Source organism: Pimephales promelas, chromosome 1 (assembly GCF_988280905.1).
Source record: "Pimephales promelas chromosome 1, fPimPro1.hap1.1, whole genome shotgun sequence".
Taxonomy (NCBI): Eukaryota; Metazoa; Chordata; class Actinopteri; order Cypriniformes; family Leuciscidae; genus Pimephales; species Pimephales promelas.
In genome coordinates this window covers 38,457,234-38,478,770 of record NC_142769.1, presented here as the reverse complement: position 1 = coordinate 38,478,770, position 21,537 = coordinate 38,457,234, and the positions used below count along the sequence as shown (strand labels likewise).

The following is a 21,537-nucleotide window of genomic DNA, read 5'->3' as shown; positions in this document are numbered from 1 at the left end:
GGCCCAGGAGGACATCACAATAACAACAATCCTTTCACAATGTTCAGTGTCCAACATACAATTTGCACTATAAACTTAACGTGATTATATTTTTAAAGATGTTTTGGGTATTTCTTAGCCGACTTTTCACTGAGGCCCCCATGTGGACAACATCTCGCTGCTTCAATATTATGAAGCTGCAGACTCGGAGCCTGCATCTACAGTCCCCCAACGAGAGTCCCGCATTCTCAGACCCCTCGTTTTTCGAACACAGCGCCTCCTGCTGTTCAAAAGATCGAATAACACCCGCACACAGAGTACAGCGCATTATCCAAATGCAATTAAAAACAATAGGATGCAATATTACGGTCTTCAAATAAATTATCCAATAAATATTTGTGTTCCCTGCTTAATGCATGTGTCAAAAAAAAAACAAAAAAAAACTAATTGTTACTGATGGAAGGGATACAATTAGCAGATTGAACTATCTTCAGAAAAATAGTAGGCTATATTATATTGCTACAATGTTTTTTTATTATATTTTTTTATTCAAATTCCAATTTTTCTTTCAGTTAAACCTATAATGGTCTAATTTAACATTACCATGCTAACATTAGGCTACAATATCTGTTTTTTGATATTTTGAATGCGAAGCAAAACAAATCAGAATAGACAAAACACCAATAATAAACAATCCTGTACTTTATTTAATGATCACCTAAACATCATCTTGCTGTAAAGAAAAAAAGAATAAAAAACAGTGTTTTGACTTTACTTTTTTTGTCTTCAATTGCATTAAAAAAACTCATTAATAAGTCCCTTTGCATAATCATAAAATGTTTGCTGGATTCGGCAGGACCGATAGCACGTCTTATGATGTTTCAAAAAGAAAGAAAGAAAAAAAAAGAAAAAATGTTTGCAAATGTTAGTTACCATGTTGCACTGCTCTGTTGAAGTGTCCCTTAAGATGTTTTTGAACTTTGGACAACTTTGTGGGTTTGAAATATATGGGGGCACAAAATGGGCAGTGAAAATAACTGCAGCATTTAAGACATTTCTACAAAAAGTCCAAGGTTAAAGGCTAACGTAAACATACGCTATCTAAATATTTTCGGGGAGAAGAGGGCGAAAAAACATACATTAACGGCTCAAATCTTGTTTCAAACTATCTTTACAAATATTAAATGGACTATTCATATGTTGTATCGATGAGCTAAATTAGTTTTATTAACAAAATAAATCAAACGAGTAGTCTACTACGAATCGCTAAATAAAATTGAAGATTTTATTTATCTACTACTCATGTTTTGGCTTAAGTTCTTCACGTGTTTATCCGATACAATTTGATAGGAGGCGCTGTCTCGAAAAACGAGGGGTCTGAGAATGCGGGACTCTGGGTGCAGGGGGACTGTAAATGCAGGTCTCCGAGTCTGCAGCTTCATACTACTCCGCTGCTTGAGTAGCACTGTAGTAACGTCAATAACACCCACACGGGGGAGATTGTGAGCAGCTTTCCTTCTTCTCAATTCAAGCCTGCTCACTCGAACTAGACTCATTAACGCTAGAGGAGACGCGCAGCTGACATCTATTGTAGCCTACTTTTCTCATTTTCTCATCCCGACACTATAGGCTACGTGAGTATGCTTCCAGAGCTTGACATTTAAACTAATAAATGTTTTGTACCTCATACTGAATAGTTCTTTACACCTCAAACTGAATTTGAACTTGCGACTGAAATGAAAAGTCTAAATAGAAAGTGGTCACGAGTTGGTACATTAGATTTCTTTTCAAGTGTTTTAATATCACAGGGAGTTTTAAAGTAATTGTTTGTCATGTATAATAGAGTTTCTGTCAGTAGTTTGTGTATTAGGCTACTAACTTAACTTACTACAGTAAAAGTGAACGGAGTAGCCTAACGTCTTATCATATTTCAGTTTTCTACTTTGTATGTGTCTAGTTAATTTCTTCTCACAGTTTACTTCTATAAAACATGAAACGTTGTCAAGGGTTGTTTATTGCACTCATTGTCTTGATTTCGCTTTCAGTTTTAATAATTAAATAATTTGATCCTTCTGGGAAGAGCTATTATCAACCAAGATAAAGTAACCTAGCAAGTATTCTTCACAGTCCTCAAAATGATTTGCTGGAGTTATTTTTGTTCAGGTTTATTAAAAAGCCTGTTTCATCCGCCTGCGCAAATTAAGTCGCTGTTTTTTCCACTTTAGTTTTTTTAGGGAGCTCTCTTTGTGAGGATGTTTAACGCACTGGTTATGAACTGTAATATGAGATCTCTATGTAGGTCAGGTCGGTTTACAACTGTAAGTGATTTGGCATCTCAGTTGAAATAGAATTTTTCTGTTTGGAGGCGAAGGGGAATTTGATTGACTCAAGGTGATGGAAGAATAGCTAAAGTTTGAGTCTATGTCTGCCTACAAATTAGGTACTTGTAAGATGCTGATGTGTAAATTAAGTTGAACTAGACTAACTTATAATGAATAATTCATTAATGGCCTTATAACAGGAATATGTTACACTTATACTTTACTAGCTCATGTTCAATTTATAGTCAGTTGTCTTTGTGTAAAAGCAAAGTGCGTGCATCCATTATATTTTATTTATTTGTATATCCTAGACTTTGCGAGAGTCAACTCTAAACAATATCACTTTCTTTTGAATAAACGCTTCTAGTTTGCCTGCATTCCAATGATAGGTGATGTGTCAGACAGAAACATCTGTCCCTCCCTGTTGTTTAAATGTTGTTTATAGTCATCATTCATCATTAAATGTTTAATAACTTCTCTGGGCCATTTTAGTTGTTACTCGTCTCGCACAGTCCACTTTAACATGACTGGTGGCATCAAGTTGGTCTTTGTGTTCGGGTGGAGAGAGATTAACCGTCTTAATGAATGTACGCCTTGTTTCTGGCTGAAGGAACTATGGACCATGGGCTTCCCCTTATTCTGGGTTTCACTTTTCTTTTTTCAGCATGCTGTTTGGAGTGTGAGACTGTTTAGTCCCTCAAGAGGGGTTTCTCTGCACCCCTTTATGCCAGCCCGCATCATGGTTGCAGTTTGGCATGTGCAAGTTCAAATAAAGTTTTCATGATAATGACAGAGCCTAGAAGCAATTTAGACAGGGATTAAATTATCAGCTTTAAGCTTAATTTTGTTGCTTAGTCACTTGCAAGTAAGCTCAGTCACTTTATATGAAGCACACTTGCTCAATCAGCATTTGTTAATAGATTCCACAACAGTTGTGCATTTGTAAGTTTTCTTTGCATGTTAAAGTTGAGGATGTCATCAGTTTGGTGGTAACTTTAAGGCTACAGTGGGCTTCTGAGTGCGTGGAGTTTCTCCTTTTGTTCGATTTGAAAAGCGTGGCTGAAAGCTGCCATTGTGGTGGTGGGAAATCAAAGCTGGTCCTATCGCTGTGAGTGTGGGGGAGGGTGGCTGGATAGTGGAGTGTGAACTAGACTAGAGCCTCAGTGTACACAGTGTAGATGAGCTGAATGCTGATGAACCTCAAATGATACTTACTCGCTGTGGTTGTATTCATTTTGCAAGCGTTTAATGGCTTTTCAGTTTATAAGCCCCTTAGATGTGGTTTAAGAGTCCAGACTACTTGCTCTGGCATATCCTAAAACATGTCCGTGCCATTGTTTTGCCTCAAGATGCACACTAGTAATGTTTTTGTCTAAGGCATTTTATGAAACTTACTAGAAAGCTATGCCCTAATTGAACTAAGGCCTAATCCTGGCTTAATCTAAGCCCTGTATGTGAAACCAGGCCCTAAGGTTATTTTGCAATGAATGAAAGAGATAAAATAAACTTCTACTGATAAACTCTTTCAGATTTCTCCCTGTGGTGATGTGCTGGCCTGATTCAAATGTTAGTGCGTTGTGACACACTTTTTATCTGTCTGACTGAGATTGGATAAGTTGTGTTGTTGGCACTCTTTAAAGTAGTCATAATAGCTCTGTGACCTTCATATCAGCTCAATGCTGACCTTGATCAAAAGCACAACAGTGCTCTTATCTAGGTTGAATTTGATTTTTAAAACCTCTTTTGTTTATGCTCGTGTTAGACCTTGTAGGCATTAGGAAATTTACTTAAGGTAAAAATAAAGCCTTGTTTGACTCTGCAGGAAGTGCAGGTAATTTGATTCCACATACTTTGTCGCACGGGACATATAAACGTCTGAAAAAAAACCTTACGATCTCTCCCAAGGTGGAAAAATATGAGATATTTTTAATTGAGCTGGTTGGCCCCAGCTCAGCAGCACTGTGATTCCTCTCTTCATAACTAAATTAAAGCAAGCAAGTTAAACAAATGTTCTGGTTTATTCCAGGCTATTCCTCACAAGTTTAGTTCCCCATGAACTGATTAAAAACTACATAGAAGTTAATGAAGTGTTTTTTTTTTTTTTTTCTGTAAGATAACTTTCTAAAAAGAAAAAGACACTCTGTGGACAGATATTGGCTTGAGTGTATTTATATACATTTAATCACACAATTTGGAGTTGTACTACTTGCCTTTTAAATAAAAAAATATAGTAAATATTATATATTGTGAAATATTTTATTGCAATTTAAAATATTTTTTTATGTTAACATATTTAAATATGTAATTTATTCCTGTGATGGCATGAATTTTCAGCATCACTACTCCATAGTGTCACATGATCCATTCAGAAATCATTCTAATATGCTGTTTTGGTGCTCTAACATTTCCGATTATTATCAATGTTGTTGACAGTGGTGCTGTTTACCATTTTTTCAAGAATCTTTGAGAAACATTTATGCAATATTAATCTTTTATGACAGTATAAAAGTCTTTACTTTAATACTGAATAAAGTTGTTAAACTTATTTAATTAATATGAAACATTATTTAATGTAAAAAAATCTTACTCTCCCAAACTTGTAACCACACTGTAAAAAAATGTTTTCTTTTGTCAAATCAACTTAAATAATTTATTTAGTTCAGATAACTTATTATTTTGAGTTTCCGATGATTAAATCAATCTCCTTCATTGTATTTACTCACTTTTTCCATTTCGATCAACTTAAAATTTTAAGGCAACCAGGTCACTTAATTTTTCAAGTTAAACCAACAATATTTTTTTTTTACAGTGCATAAACTCTGCTGTTATATATATTGACACTCATTCAAAGGTGATGGTCAGTGGTTTAATTTACATCATTGTACATCACATTTGTAAATCAAGGTCTGAAGTGGTTCTTCAGATGTAGTATCTCTGAGTGTTGGAATGAAAGTCCATCCATTCATCACCACTACAAGAAAGCTTTGAATGAGCTCCTGTGTTTGTCTATAAATGGCTCCAGCAATGCTGTTTTCTCCATCTGTGGCCTGATCTGCTTTGTGTAGTTGCTCTATATCTGCTTATCATTACTCACAATTCTTTCGCCCTCTCTGAGGTCATTGTACGTGCCAAAGTGTGCCATGCAGCACACTGGCCCACAAATAGCACGAGAAGTATAATACTAACCTATTAATGATAGGCAGAATGTGGGTCATTATCTAAAAAGAGTGCCAAGCCATCACGCAGTCCAGAGGAGAGTATTGACCTATCCTGTGGATTTTAGCTCTGTGTGCTCCATATTGATCTGATGATGACAGCATACTGTGTCTGAAAGCAAGGGGATGCTGTATTGAATTTTTAAACTCTAGCAAACGTAGCATGATGAATGTGTATTTTTGCTTAAAAAGTTTATTTTTTATTTCGCTCACATGACTAATACTGATGATGGCTATTGTAAGCCATCTGTTTACCTGTTATGGCCTTTTGCACATTTGCCATTTTTCTTAATCTGTGAAATGTATTATATAAACTTCTGTTTTTTGGGGGGTTTTTTACAGGTCAGCAAAATGGGGAAAGGATGCATCGCTGCCACCAAGTACTTCCTGTTTTTCTTCAACTTAATATTCTTTGTAAGTCTCACTTTCTATTATTTAAAGAACAAGTGTGAAAGTTGAGTTAGTTTGTGATTTATTGTTCCTTGACTAGAACTAATGAAAGGAAGCTCACTTATAGAATGTTAGCATTAGATGTAACACATTACAATACGATTCAATTTGATAACATTGTTAATGCATCATGTATTATGAAATAACAATGAACAGTCATAGTTTACAAGCATTAGGTTGATGTGAATGTACAAGTAGTGCTTATATTATTCATTAATTTGTTAGTTTCTAACACACTAATGTAAAACTAATTCATTGTTTGTTCACCTAATAGATGAACAAAAATAATCCAATTGAACCTTATTATTAAGTGTTAGTGCATTAGGCATGGGTGAACTGTTCTGGTCAAGTTTTCCAAATGTTCTGAGGACAACTTTTCCCCAGCTCATTTCTTTTTTATAAATGATGATTTTTAGCCCACTACTAAAAGCTGATGTCCCAGTTTTCTTAACATAAGTTTGACTGACATTCACCGAACCAGCGATATTATAAATAAGTCATTACTGTTTAAGGACTTTCGGTTAATGGAAAAAGCCACATGTTTATTAGTTAAAGGTGCATCATAGCAGCCTTGTATCTCTCTGTCGTATAGGAATGCACTCTAGTTAACATCCAGATGAAGTGTTTGCCATTAGTTACCCAGACAGTTTACTCTTCTTGATCTCAGAGAGAGAAACAGCCTGCTCTCCTTTATCATCCTTGGGATTGTTCCATGTAGGAAAAAAGAAATCTCTGATCAAAGTTTATTCTCTGTTGGCCAGTGCTCAGGCTTAAAGGGTACAGGAAGAGTCACATGATTCATTCCAACCATTTGGAACACAACCAGTATAATTAAATGAGCCAAGTAAAATGTTTTAAGAAAGTCAAAAATATGCCAACAACATTGAGATGAAGGTCTCAGATTGGTGGTGTTTGAACAGTCTGTTACGATATGCGGTTGAAATATTTTCATGTCTTCTCTTCGCATTTACATATTGCTATTTTTTTTTTATCTAAAGTGACTTAAAAATTTATTTTAATTTATTTATTTGCAGTACACAAAGTTTAAATACGATTAGATTTAGTATACAGACTTAAAAAAAGAGGGTTAGGAACAGGAATTTTCTTGAATTATTTAATTATTAATTATTGTTTTAATATTTAATATGTGTCGTTAATATTTTATTTTTATACATTTATAAAATACATTTTATATACATTTTATTTAAAATATTACTTTTAAATAATATATAAACTATTTAAATATTATTCTTTAATCTATAGCATTATTTACTATTTTAATATTTTTGTCTGTTCGTTTTTTCTGTTAAAAAGAAATAAAATCCCCTCAGTTGTTTTCTTTAAACCCTAATGAAGATCTGTATTCTAAAATGCATTGATAAAACAAAAAAACAACAACATTTAAACAAGTTTTGCTGGATTTGCCTTACCCACTTCCCATTCCTGATTTTCCTGTTTCCCATGCACCTTATTTGTGAAGTTGAACCAGAGTTACTAAAGGATTGGTACACAGAAGGACTAAACCTTAGTCGAAATTGGTTAAAGGGCTGGTTAAACTGGCTTTTTAAAATTTTATTATATTGTTGTCTGAGGTCAACTTATGATGTTCGCTTGGTTTTTGCATTCAAAAACATCAAAATGAATAAGTAATAGGCTATTTTCTACCCTAGTTTTGAGCCTAGCTCCAAAACACTCGGTTTTTATGAGCGTCTCACACTGGATAACAGTTTTGCATATTATAATGAGTTTCAACTCACTCGTCGGTGCATGTGGGGGGTGGTGCTTTATCCTCTTTGACGTCATAGAAACTTACAGGATATTCTTATAATATTTGATTTCTCAGTTCATCACCCCTTTAAAAAGCATTTTGACAAATGAAAGAGCTCCAGGATGTGCCCTGGTGTTATAAATGAGGAGAGAAGATGGAGTGCTTGTTAGCAAAGACTGTGTTGCTGTTGAACTCCTGCAACATCCGCTGCGCTCCCCCTTCCCTCCAGCCACTGCCACGCAGAAGCACAGCCCAATCAGTCCCAGATGTGAGAAAGAGTCTGGAACCCCAGTTAGAGATCAGGGAACAGTTCATGGCTTCCTACGGGCCAGGATTAGTGTGTTTGTTGCATACTCTCACACACACAAGCACACAACCTTCCTGTCTTTCAGGGAACACTTTAATACTAGAGTTTCCATCTTTAGCTCTGTCCAAGAGATTTGGAGTGAACAAGTTGCAGCTTGTAAACTGAAATGGGGGGCCCCTCGTTCCCCTCTTGTCCTGCACTATATGATTGATTCTCTCGTTCTTTTTTTCTTTCCTCTGCCCCCCTCCCCCCTATTCTTTTTTTTTGTCTCTCTACAGATCTTCGGAGCTACGCTTATGGGATTTGGACTGTGGATCATCCTTGACAATCAGAGCCTCATTGCAGTGTTGCGTAAGTTTCTGCATAAAATGTGTGCAATGAAAACAGAACCATAAAACGTCATGTAGTTAAAGAAGCAGGAAAATTATGCTCCTAATAACCTAAATCTACTCTCACACGGCCATTTTTTTCTAGGATGGTTTGAAAATGCATTCACATTAATCTAAAAGGCTATTTAATACCCCACGGGAGTGTTCCTTTGCTTTTAGTTGGTTGTAGTAAAATACAGCGGAAGTGGTGATAAGAGTTGGTCGTTGATCTTGTCTTTTTATGCTCTCATTAGTGAAGTTTTATCCCGTTGTACCTTTGAATGAAACCTTCTGGGCTTGTGCACCAGTGACTCAGACCCACTTTAACAGGGGCCATCTGTCTCTCGTTTTGCTCTTGTTTGATGATAACCATTAGTCTCATCTTAAAGCATATGATTCAGGCTTTTGGACAGATTGTTCACGATGGGCTCTGTATTTTTCATCACCTCTCCCCCTGCAAACTTCTGAACTATTTTCCATCCCAGAGGCCATTGCAGGGGAGCCCTGGGTCACTAGGTCTGGTCTTACAGACACTGCCAAGCAGGCTGGAGCTACATGTTCAAAGCTGGCTCTGGATCAGCCATTGAGTTCACGGCTCTGTGCACGAGCCAGGCAGGGCCTGTGTGTGACATAGCACGTCTGTGGCAGTCTGCAGGTGCTCCCTCGCTCCCACACAGGGCTCTTTTAGCGGCTGCCTCATTAGCATGCATCACGTCAATGCTCAGATCAGGCCTCTTGTTGCATTATTCATAGGAAAGAACAAATTAACACTGGTGAACAAGTATATCCAAGTAGGGAAAAGAATGAGCCTCTATCTGCCTCCAGTCTTAATCAGTTCAAAAGTTTGGAAAGATTTTTTTTTTCTTTAAGAAGTCAAAAATGCTTACTGCATTTATTTAATCAAAAATACAGTGATACTGTGAAATATTATAACAATTTAATAACCGTTTTCTATTTTAATATATTTTTAATTTTTTAACTATTCCTGTGATGGTAAAGCTGAATTTTCAGCATCATTACTCCAGTCTTCAGTGTCACACAATCCTTCAGAAATCATTCTAATATGATGATTTGGTGTTTTTTGTGTGAACAAAATTACTGACGAGTGGTCAATTACAAAGGTTTTTTTTTTAAATGCACCCCATTAAAGGCACAATATGTATTTTTTCTGCTTTAAAAATAGCTATATCTATGTTATACATTTCTGTTAGATATGTACTTACATTATCCCGACAGTTTCCATTTTTGATAAATTGATAAATTTAGATTGATAAATGCTTGTAGTTAAACAATTGCTGACAAAAAATTGTGAAGGAAAAAAATAACACTGCAAGATATTAATAGTACACTGGCAATGATTTGAAAAGTTAAAATCCAGAAAGAATATGAATTTAAATCCTTAGTCAATAATTTTTTGGATTGACTTCCTTAAGTGGCATAAGCTGAAACGGAACAGTTAATGTATGCTGGTTTAAATTGGTTCTTTCTCATCAACTAAATTTAGAGGCCATTTCAGTCCAAGTAAAATTGACTGAAATAAATGAATATAACAGAATAATGTGTGACTATGAACAATGCTCAAAGCACATTGGCAGTCCCTAAATTTACAAATTGATTACAGTAGTTGACTTGGGAAAAAGTTTTGAAAGGTTGTCTTGTAAAATGTAGTGTGCCTGACCCAAGACTTGAACCCAGTCTGAGTGGCTGTGCTAAAAAAAGGTTTCTTTTTGATTGATTGTTCAGAGCAGAAAACTGATTTTAAGAAAGCCCATAGCATGATACCAACAGCAGTGAATCTGTCAGCCTTTAGTACTCTTCCTTTTCATGTCATAATTCATCTGACGGACACATTCCTGCAGTGCACAGCGGTCGCTGGCTGTTTGTTGGGACTCCCAGCCATGCATGCAAACAGTGAGCCCTTTTACCCATCGTTAAAAAAAAAAAAAAAAAAAAAAAAAGTTTTCTGAACATCATTGTTTTTCTAATCCAGATGCCAGTGGCCTTCACCGGCTCACTGATCCCTGGAGGATTTTCCTGTTTCCGTTAGACACCATTAGGCACTTCGACAGCATGGGTTTTTTTGAGATTTACAGTACTGAAGCTAAAAAGGGCCACACATTTGAAGCTGAATTGCAGACACACACTTGTAATGCTTTTATTTGTAAAATTCTTGGGGTTTGGAAATTGGATGGAATAATTGAAACCGAATTGTTGCGTTCGGAACTGGTTTTCTTCAGTCAAATGCTTTGAACTTGGTTTCTGCTGAGCACAGTGGTCGAACTTGCTTTGTTAAAGGAAAACGGTCTTGTTCTTTATTCTACTATTGTTTATGGTGACAGAGAGTTTCGATAATATTTACCACATGGTACAAAAGAGCCTTAATGTTTCCAATTTAAAACTCTCTGCCATTTTGAATAAATCGCAATAACAGCTGTTTACTAATAGCTAAGTCAAACATTTCAGAACAACCAGATGCTGTGAATCTTGTGAGAATTTCTCCACAACCAACAACGGGGATAACTCGCAACACGTTGTTCCTTGGGATGCTAGATTTGTCTTCTGACTAATTCCAATCCGCTGGTTCACAATTCAGTTTCCAGCTTCAAGGTTTCCCAGTATCCAGTTCTCTCTGAATCATTAATTATTAAATAGCCTGAATTATGCAAGATTTAGATTGTGCCTTCTCAACCGTGTGAAAAGATGAACTCATTGTGTTATTTGTGCATTGACGAATGCTGTAATCATCAGGGTTGAGCTGGTCATCTCATCTAAGTGCTGGGTTTCGTAATGATGATTACATCAGGTCACATGATAGGCCATTGTATAGTCTGCATCCACAGTCACACAGCGCTCTGCTCCACACTGTGGTATTGTTTGTAACGCTGTCTGTGGTAATGTTGTTTTTGCTGGGGAGCCATTGAGGTATTTTGACGCTGGATGATATGACAGAGGCTTCTCAGTATGGTGTTCTGACAATAGGCGTGAAAGCCTGACTGAAGTAGGACCAGTGCACACAGTTGGAGAATGTGCTGCTTCTTTGAGGTAAAGCCACAGAACGTCTGACTCAACTGTTCAATGGCATACAGTGAGCATTGCACTGTACTATAGGCCGTCACGACTATGTCAAGATTGTAAGGGAGACCTGCCAAACCCATCTCGACGTTACACACAATGCATATTCATGAGGACAACCCGAGACTGTATTTACTGGCTTGGAGTATTTGACTCCAAAATTAGTTTGTGATGTGCAACAAACCATATAAAAGTGTAGGTTTAACAAGATTAAAGCATTTACTTATCTATATTAATGCTAATTTATAACTATATTGTTCATCATATTTTTTGTACAACTTTGTACAAATGGTGATGTAAACTACCCTTTAAAAGTTTTTGGGTGGGTAAATCTCTTATGCTCACCAAAACCTGATTTATTTGATCATAAATACAGACAAAACTGTAATGTTGCGAACTATTGTTGCAATTTGGAAAAAAAAAAAAAAAAATTCTCATGTATTTTAAAATGCTGAAACAAATTGTTATGGCATCTTCAGGGTCACATGATCCTTCAGAAATGATTTTAAATTGCTGCTCAAGAAAATGTCTTATTATTATTAATGTTAAAAACATGATAAAATATATTTTTGTGGAAACAGTAATACTTTTTTTTCAGGAAAGTTCAAAAGAGCAGCATTTACTTGAAATAGATTGTTTTGTAAGACTGTAAAATATTTACTTTTAATCAATTAAATCTGTCTTTGCTGAATAAAAATTAGTTTCTTTAAAAATAAACTTTTACTGACCCCAGACTGCTTAATATGTAGAAATGTACATTAACCAAGATTAATAAATGCTGTAACTGTATTTGTCATTGCTGTTTCATGTCACCTTATGCATTAACCAATGTTAATGTTACCAAAGTGTAGAAAATAAGGGCTGTTTACTGAGTCTCAACACAATTACGAAACGATTAGTTTGTAACCAGGATTGTGTTTGTGTTTCTCACTAACAGAGGATTCATCCATGGTCCTAAAGGTGGTCTCCTATATTCTGATTGGCGTGGGATCATTCTCCATGATTCTGGGATTTCTGGGCTGTCTGGGGGCCATATATGAGATCCGCTGTTTGCTCGGATTGGTAAGACACAAAAATGAACCAGCTCTAAATCTTCAGCACTATTTTTATCTATCCTAATTGAGTTTGTGTGTGTGTGAGAGTCATGTTTTTTATGTGAACTAAAAGTGAAACTCCTATGGAAATCAGTCATGAGGAAATTTGCCTCGCTGAGCTGTTTCATGTCACACGATCCGAGTATACTGGACAGAACCAGCTGTTGCGTTTCTGTTGCACATACTGTATATGTGGACTGTGCAGTACATATGTGAGACCGACATATGTGGTGGGGGTGCACACGGATCTGTGACATCTGAATGCACTGACTTTTTTTTTCTCTACAGTACTTCACCTGTCTGTTGCTCATCCTCCTTGGTCAAGTGGCTGCTGCCGTTCTCATCTATTTTCAGCGTGATTCGGTGAGTTAGTGAACGCCCTAATGTGGCTGCTGTAAAAGGATTGCTCATGCAAAAAATATTTCTTCTTTGGAATGCAAAAGAAGGTAGTTTGAAGAATGTTTGTAACCAAACAATTGTTAATCCTTTTTTTTTTCTTCGATTGTATGGTCAGAAAATATAGTGAAAGTCAATGGGAACCAAAATAGTTTTGTTACCAACTTTCCTCAAATATCTTCTTTCGTGTTCGATAGAAGGAAAAAAGTCAAACAGGTTGTGAACTAGATTAGGGTGAGTAAATGATGTCACAATTTTCTTCAAGTCTGTCATCAAAATGTTTTATGGCTTGCATGTTCTGTGCCGTTAAAACACTTCGGAATTGTTGAAGCCAAAACTCCATGTGTTCCATTTTCCAGCTAGATTTCATTGCAAAGGTTTTGTTTAGATTTCTGGAACAGCTGGAAAAGAGGTCAAGAGAATCAGTGTCTGAAAATGAAATGATATCGCCCCCTATCACACATACCAAAAAATAAACTTGGAGTCTTTGCAGGGCATTTGAGGATCACAGTTGTTGCACAGACCTTCCTCCTGTGTGATTTTTTTTTTTTTTTTTTTTTTTTTTAATATATATTTTTTTATCATGGGGAAGATGAGCAAACGGTTGACCAAACACACACTTCACTCACTCACTCACTCACACACATACACACACTTCACTCACTCCTCCTCCACCTAGGTCAGCCAGCTGCAAGTGTCTCTGAGGACACTATAGGAAGCATCTGAGCAGGATATGCAGTAAAGTAAGTTTTTGGAGCGGGTAGATGATAGACGTTGTAATTTTTTTTTCTTTCATTTTGGACACAAGTGCAAACAGGTTTGGTGGCTAATACAGAAGATGTTCTTCCAATACAAATGCAACACATGCTTTTCACATGGGAAACTGTTCCATTTTAGTAGCTTAGTAACTTTTTCCTCAGTCAGCAATGTGAATCTCATGTCAAATACCTGGTGTTAGAAAAATAAACCACTGACCCTTTTAAATTTCATTTCAGTTGAGGAATGAGACCGGCGAAATTGTGTCCCAAGTCATAGAAAACTACACCGGACAGAACAAAACCGCAGAGCAGGCCTGGGACTACCTGCAGAGAACAGTGAGTTGAGAATGGGCGAATCTCATGTGTTGTCTTGAATTCAAGCTTGAGACGTGTATTAAGTGTCATTCGAATGTTTTGCCATGAAAAACACACGGTTTCTGTGGGAGGTTCATACTTTGGAATGTAGAAATGCTTGTTGGGTTGACTGACTTTAACCTTTAACAACATCATGACCGTTCCCTGTTCGTTTTCTTTTATGATGGTGGGATTTTAGTGGGTTGAATAATCCTGGTTTATCGTTAAGCCAACTTTATAAAATGCTTCATGCCCTGTCGTTTCTTGTTTGTGTGTCTCAGATGCAGTGTTGTGGCTGGCTTGGAAGTGAGGACTGGGAGGTGAACCATATGATAAAGAACAGTTCAGAGAATTTGTACTCCTGCTCCTGCCACAATGATTCCCTCCAACCATTTAATGTCACAGATAGCGGCTTCTGTTTGGACGCATCTAATAAATTGCCCATCTATAAGACGGTATGGGAAATATTAGTTATCACTTAGTCATTTTAGCGTGTTAAGTGAATCTCTTCATGTTTCCCTATTTTTTTCGTCTAATTCTGTGTCGTTAAAAGGAAATTCAACATAACAATGTGGTTCCAAAGCTGTATGACTTTCTTTCTTCTGTGAAACACAAAACAGGATATTTTGAAGAATGTTGGTAACCAGTTTCGGGCCCCATTGACATTCTTCAAAATATATTTTGTGGTAAATCATACAGGTTGGCTGAGTAAATGACAGAATTTTAATTCTTGGGTGAACTGAGTTGGTTTTTTGAAATGGTAGATAAATAAGATATACTTTTGCTGAACACTGAGGACGAAGTTATTAAGATACCCGTTTCTTTAATCATTTTATGAATTTTGAAGTGGATTATTTCAATAACATCTTAGTTCAGGTGAATAATGTTATAACAGTGTGTTTTTCTGTCTTCATCAGGGCTGCATGGAAAAGGTGGGGAGCTGGCTCTTCACAAATTATGGCATTATTTTGGGAATCTGCCTTGGTGTGGCTGTCATTGAGGTATGTTGTATGTCCTCCGGCCAAAGCGCTATGAACAATACGCCTGTGTATTACTAAGAAATCATGGGGTGTTTATTATCAATTAATTTTTTAAGCTACATTGTGAAATACAATGACAATTATCTGTAATTACACATTTCCATTGTAATCTCAGTGTAGTGACTTTTTTTCCCCCTACAGCTCCTTGGTATGATACTTTCTATGGGCCTTTGCAAAACTGTGCACCAAGAAGACTACACCAAAGTGCCAAAGTACTGAGGAGGAAACACAAACACTTGCACACAAATATATTTAGTCCTTCCTTATTTGCTTGGAACAACAGATCTCCCTCTTTTTCTACAAGTATACAGTAGTGTTTCCAAAAGATAAACTTTAGGGCTGTGTTTAGTCATGAGATTTCACTACTTGTCAGTAACACTATCGCCTGATAAAATCAATTCTTTTTAGTCCAGTTTGAATAGCCCATTGTAATGACAGTATGAATTGCAGAGCATAAAAGCTGCCCACTTAAATTAATGAAAAGTGTATAATGAGTCCTGTTGCCCATCAATAGTCTATTTATACAACACTTTTTAACACCCAGGCTGGCCTACAACATATTTGCTTTGATGTTTCTTCATTATAGTGACCCAAACTAGCCTATTAAACTTCGGTTTATGCTTTATAGACAACGGAAAAACCACAAAGGCCTGCTTTTGATAAAACAAGGGACTTTTCTTTAGATATTTAGCATGTGTTTGTTTTGTGTATACATACAGTAGACTGACACAATCTCCACCCTGCCCCTGTGGCATGTCCCATATAACAAAGTTGGCTGTGTTATAGTCTGTCATTTATGTTTGTACATCAGTGTTGTTGCCTTTGTTTATATTTTTTAGTGTGTATATATTTAGCTTGCATTTGCATGTTGATTTTGTCAAGTCTTGGTATTCAAAATGTTCCCTTTTGTACAGATGATAAATTTTATCTTTTTCTACATGCTTAAATTGAGCATATCTGTATGAGCATATTTGTAAGGAAGTATATAAAGCTATTCCTTGATGATGTGAACCAAAATGAAGATTAGCCCCCAAAGTTGACTGCAGACTTGATTTTATTTTATTTTTGATTGCATTGATCCTAATTTAACTGGTTTACTCCTGGCACCGCTATGACTTTAATTGTATTCTTGTTATGACAAGTATAAATGGAAAAATGCTAACAGTGTTTTCTTTGTCATCTTTAATAGTTCTTTTAAACACTTAAAATTGAGTTCTTAATAAAAGGTAAAAACTTATTTGACTATTTTAATGTAAAAAAAAAACAACAAACAAACATTTTTTTTTTAATTCAGGGAATACAGTCCCCAATCAAGTAATTATACCATGATAAAGTATTGTAACTACATGTACCTTTTCTTAAGCTGAATGTGTTACAATAAATGACTCACCACACCAATTTTTGCTCAGTGTGTTTATTCACCATGCACGTTTGCCAGCTCTTCACTAGGTGGCAGTAGCACACATCTGTTCTACTCCATGGTTCTAATGAAGTGGTGGTACACGATACACATTTGCATAATAGACGAGTAAATAAAAACATACCCAGTATTACTAAATCACCACAAACAAAACTTTAAGTAAACTGCATTACAAAAATCTACTAGTAAATATCATTACTTGGGCTCTTTGTTCACTTCTGCAGCAGATGGTGGTCTTTCTCAATGGTCATGGTGGTCTGTGTTTCTCCTCAGTGTTTGTGTGAGGTGTTAAATGGCATGACCCAGACCCACCCTTCTTCCTCTCAACAATAGAGGGTTCATTGCCACCTGTCATCGCCCCCATCATATCCGGCCTGCCCTGCCATCCTGTTTTCAGAAGACCATGTCCATAACTTTCCAGTCTTGCCCAGAAGTCACACATGCATACTCATGATCCACTTCTCTTTTTTAGAAAAATGTCAAGTGCTCTGAATGTAGTAACAATACACATAAATGCAGCATACTATGAATTTTCATGCTGAAAACCTTAGGCTAGTGTGTTCTTTTTTCTTTACCTGAGCATTTAGGGTCTCCATAATTGATCTATGTTAATGCAGCTCAAAGAGCATGTCGGGTTCCTCTCCCATCCTTCTGGTTATGTTCTGTTCCAGGTCTCCAGAGCAACACTTGTAATTATAATGCTGTAGGGATGACATTGGAGCTGAGCTGCCTTTTGTCAGGAAGCAGTCTGGAATATCGCTATATGACCATGTATCCTACTGCTAGTCTGCCAAACAACCACAGCTGCTGCTCTTTGCTGTAATAGCTTTCTAGACGGCAGAATTATTTCATCATTGGCTGTATACAGCTGTAGAATGTTAACGTTTTTATGAAGTACTTTTGAAACTGCATTTTATAAGCAATATTTACAGTAAAACATGTTCACTGAGAGAGCAGCTGACAGGAAGCCACAGAGACATACACGAGACAGAACTGTCATTCACACACACACACTCACTCTCTTGTGACCGAGTCGTACTCTGCTCACCCTCATTGAATTTAATCTAATTTCACTTCACAGAGATGGCTAATGAAGGGGAGGAGGAAGTCCACTAATAAAATGAGAACCAAATGGAAGTTCAAAAAGTCAAATCAGCTCTGAAATACTACAGTATGACTTTTAAAATGTATTTACATAATCCATGGTGTTTTCTTCTACTGAGCATCAGCACGAATATTTAGCTCATCGTGTCCACTATTAGGCTATATGATGCTATACAGAAAATTACACTAATCAGAGAGGCTAAAAAAAGGCTAAACACGGCAAAATAGCTGTTTTTCCGCCCAATCTTAAGAGGTATGGCGAGTGCACAGTGCCACGGATAACCTACCGACGGAGACAGTCGTACTTTTACGCGAGAAGGGATATGTCGTTCACACCACAGACGCGTGACACCAGCGTGTGACTCCAACGTCGTTGAGAAGTACTACAACTAGGCTATGTCGCACAACCAGTGTTGCCAACTATTTTCAAATGAAAGTAGCTAGCTAAGCTAAGGCCTTCCCTAAAAGTCACTAGATGAAGTCCGTCACTTAGCATATTATTGACATCATTGCGTCGTTTGCGTTCTGTCAGCCTAGTGCGTTTTCACTCTAAATTAATGCTCAATTTAATATAGCCGAATGTCAAATAAAGCTGTTCTCATTTCCTATTTTTTTTGTTTTGTTGTTGTCATAAAATAGAACGAGTAGCTATAATATACTGAATGATTACATTTTTTATAGGCCTATGTGGAACATTATCTAAATTGAGAGAGTTAGGGAACCGGATGAACTAAGCTCTGTGATATACAACCAGTTCATCTCACAGGTGTCGCTCATAGGTACTCACGCCACCGGCCTCACAGTGTTCTCCTGCGGCCCTCAGTCTTGTTTTGCTCGCCTCAGTAGCAACATAATGAATGCCGACTGTAGAACGCAAAAAACGAATCGCGAACATTTTGGTTCGACATCGTGTTTCGATCTCGAAACGCATTTTTGGGCAGACTCATCAGTCATCACAGAGACTCACTAATAGCATAGACTTGTTGTTTAACCACTGCACTCGGTTACCGGTAGGCATGATGGCCTCCTAGGGCAGCAAAGCAAGTGCATTCTGGTAGTTGTCTTTCATCCACATAAGCCAAAAATAAATTTTCTGGCTTTTCTCAGTCTAGAAATCTCCAAATTAAAAAGTAATTTTATATTTCTTCTACATAAATGACCCATTTTAAATACACATTCATCTTTCCATAGGTGAAGTATCCCTTTAAACGTTAATCGCTGTCAAAGTGACGCCAGAATGAATGGGAGTCAATGGAATGCTAACAGCAGGTGAAGGCTTTTAGCCAATGGCGGCCCCCGGGGAGTTTCCGGCTGGTGGATTAACCCCCTTGGAGTGAACGAGACGGAGGGACGTTAGTGAGTTAAGGGCATTACAATTTTGAACTGGAACGCAGCCATTGACGCTGTGTTTTTATGACACATAAGTTCAGTTTTTATAAGTGCATCCCAATAACTTAATTGTTTCTTAAGCTTTTAGGTATGCACAAATCGTTTTTAATGAATATTTAAAGTGAACAAACTGGCATGAAAAAATGGCATATTCAACACAACCCAGCATTTTTTACAGTGAGTGATTTTTGTATCCACACAGTACATTTAGGTTACTCATTGTCGTTTTATTGTAGTGACTCATCCTGTACATCTGGTCCTGGGCAGAGGACCATATTGAGCTGCAGGAGAACAATCCTCTACAGGAACTACAGTTGTTTTCATGGAGGCACAAGGTGAGATGTCAGGGTGAACATGAATAATGAGTGAAAGAAGCTGACCTGGTAACAGTGGATGGTGCCCCTCCTCCAGGCCAGATGGACCCCTTTCTCCTGTTAACCTCTTCAGGACTCTTGTCTTTAGCTGGACATATCACACAAGAGCAAAAAAACACTGCTGAGACAATCTAGACAATGGCTCTCTTTGAATACTGTAGTCAGTATACTGTAGGCAGAGCTTAGCAGACTTCTGATTGATCCATAAAGTTAACTTTATATAAGCAATAATCAATATAATCCATACACAAATACATAAGGATTATTTAAGAAGATTTTGAAAGATCTAACTTTGAACAAATGTTCTATTAACGTCACTGGATGATTTTGAGAGAACCTTGATAGAACATTAGCCAAAGTTCTGAGAACGTTCCCTGATATACCCTTGAAGTGTAATAAATATACCACAGGCTTATTCCTATGTTTATGTACTTAACTTAATAAACACAATTCCTTTCGCACATGGCTCTTTTGTCTGCAGTTATGCTGCGTAACACTGCTCTTATGGTATGTTTTAACTAACAGACCCCATAGAGAAAATGTGTGGAGGTTTGATGGAACTAAATGGTCTGTGGAAAGGGAATGTGATGTACCGTAGGTTCAAGTCATTTTCCCCCTCACATTTCCAGTCAGAACACAGCAAGATTTCATGCTTGGTTTTCATACTCTCCCAATATTGAATATTTTGATATTCCAAAAATATTCAATATTTTAAATCAAATATTTTGACCTACCAGTTACTTACTTTGATAGTGCAGCTTCCTTCAAAGAATAGAATACTGCATGAGACAGGCCACTAACCACTTATAACCTCCTCCTCTCTCTGCATGTACTGTATGGATTAAGAATAATTTCCTGTCTGGAAATTATTTGGTCCTAGTAAAGCAGCAAAACATATCCGGCAATGAGATCAGCACCAAAGATCCCCTGCCACTCCTTTGCAATCTGGATGAGGTCACATATAGGCCATGACCCTTTTTCCTGCATTTGGCAGCTGCTAGAGACTGACAGACTGCTGACTTGCATGCGCATTTTATTGGGATCATTCTGCAGTTATGGCGTTCTCATCCCAAGGCGTCATATACCGATGCTTTTGACATTTCGTCTACATCCAACGCACATAGTACCCTTTAGCGTCAATATGAGACGCAGATTTATACAGTATGGGCCAGAAGGCGCCTCCTACATTTGCGCAGTGGTGGAGGAAGTACTGAATCTCAGTACTTAAGTAAAAGTACAAATACCCAGATAAATATTTACTTTAGTAAAAGTAGAAGTAACACAATGACAACCATACTTAAGTAAAAAGTAAAAAGTACTTTATTTTAAATGTACTTTAAGTATTAAAAGTAAAAGTACTTGCATAACAATTTATTATCTTAATGTCTATTTTCTAATGATTAATAAAACATTTAATTCTAACTCATTCAACCTAATAGCATACTCCTATAATGATGTTCAATAATGATGGAAAAAAAATGTCACCATTTCTGAAACAAGCTTGCAATTAGGCAATATCATGCTTATCCTTACTATATGTTAATAACTATGTTTGGCAGTAAACGCAATTCATTTATGGTGTAATTCTGAACCTCTTGGCTTGCCATAATCCTAACCAAACCAAACATATATTACACACGGTGTGTTTCCTATGCACGTAAAAACAAATTTTCGAGTATGAGTTGCATGATAAACACACTGCGTTTGAGACGCATTTAGTGTGACCGGGTTGATATACTGTATCTATGGCAACCAAACGTCACTGGTGAAACAAACGTGCAACGAACGGACGGTCAGATTACGTTTTGGCAGGGGAAAAACTGATCAGAAAATGTAACGAAAATGTAACAGAAGTTGTAGAAATGTAGTAGAGTAGAAAGTATAATAATTGCTGCAAAATGTAACGAAGTAAAAGTAAAAAGTAGGCACTATTTATTGTACTTAAGTAAAGTAAAGATACGTGAAAAATGTACTTAAGTAAAGTAACGAAGTATTTGTACTTCGTTACATTCCACCACTGCATTTGCGGCAACAGATCATGGTTGGCCCGAGTCATTACACCTTTCAGTGTTTCCGTAGGCAAAGAAATGAACTGAACTCTTGTTTTCTCCATTACCGCTTGGAAGTC

The 21,537-nt window shown here is 36.9% G+C and overlaps 1 protein-coding gene across 1 annotated transcript; it reads left to right on the top strand.

Moving 5' to 3' along the window:
- The first annotated feature begins 1,477 nt into the window (after window positions 1–1,477).
- On the top strand, window positions 1,478–16,004 carry cd82a (CD82 molecule a). The gene is made up of 9 exons (XM_039656604.2): window positions 1,478–1,613; window positions 5,858–5,929; window positions 8,319–8,391; window positions 12,418–12,542; window positions 12,863–12,937; window positions 13,966–14,064; window positions 14,364–14,537; window positions 15,000–15,083; window positions 15,264–16,004. Exons 2-9 carry the CDS (start codon window positions 5,867–5,869, stop codon window positions 15,339–15,341), a joined length of 771 nt encoding a protein of 256 aa, XP_039512538.2. The 5' UTR covers window positions 1,478–1,613; window positions 5,858–5,866; the 3' UTR covers window positions 15,342–16,004.
- Window positions 16,005–21,537: the final 5,533 nt, after the last annotated feature.

Coding starts and splice junctions, on each gene's coding strand:
- cd82a (XM_039656604.2), top strand. CDS start 5,867: ATGGGGAAAGGATGCATCGCTGCCACCAAGTACTTCCTGTTTTTCTTC. Junction 12,938..13,965: donor TCTATTTTCAGCGTGATTCG/GTGAGTTAGTGA, acceptor ATTTCATTTCAG/TTGAGGAATGAGACCGGCGA. Junction 15,084..15,263: donor TTGGTGTGGCTGTCATTGAG/GTATGTTGTATG, acceptor TTCCCCCTACAG/CTCCTTGGTATGATACTTTC.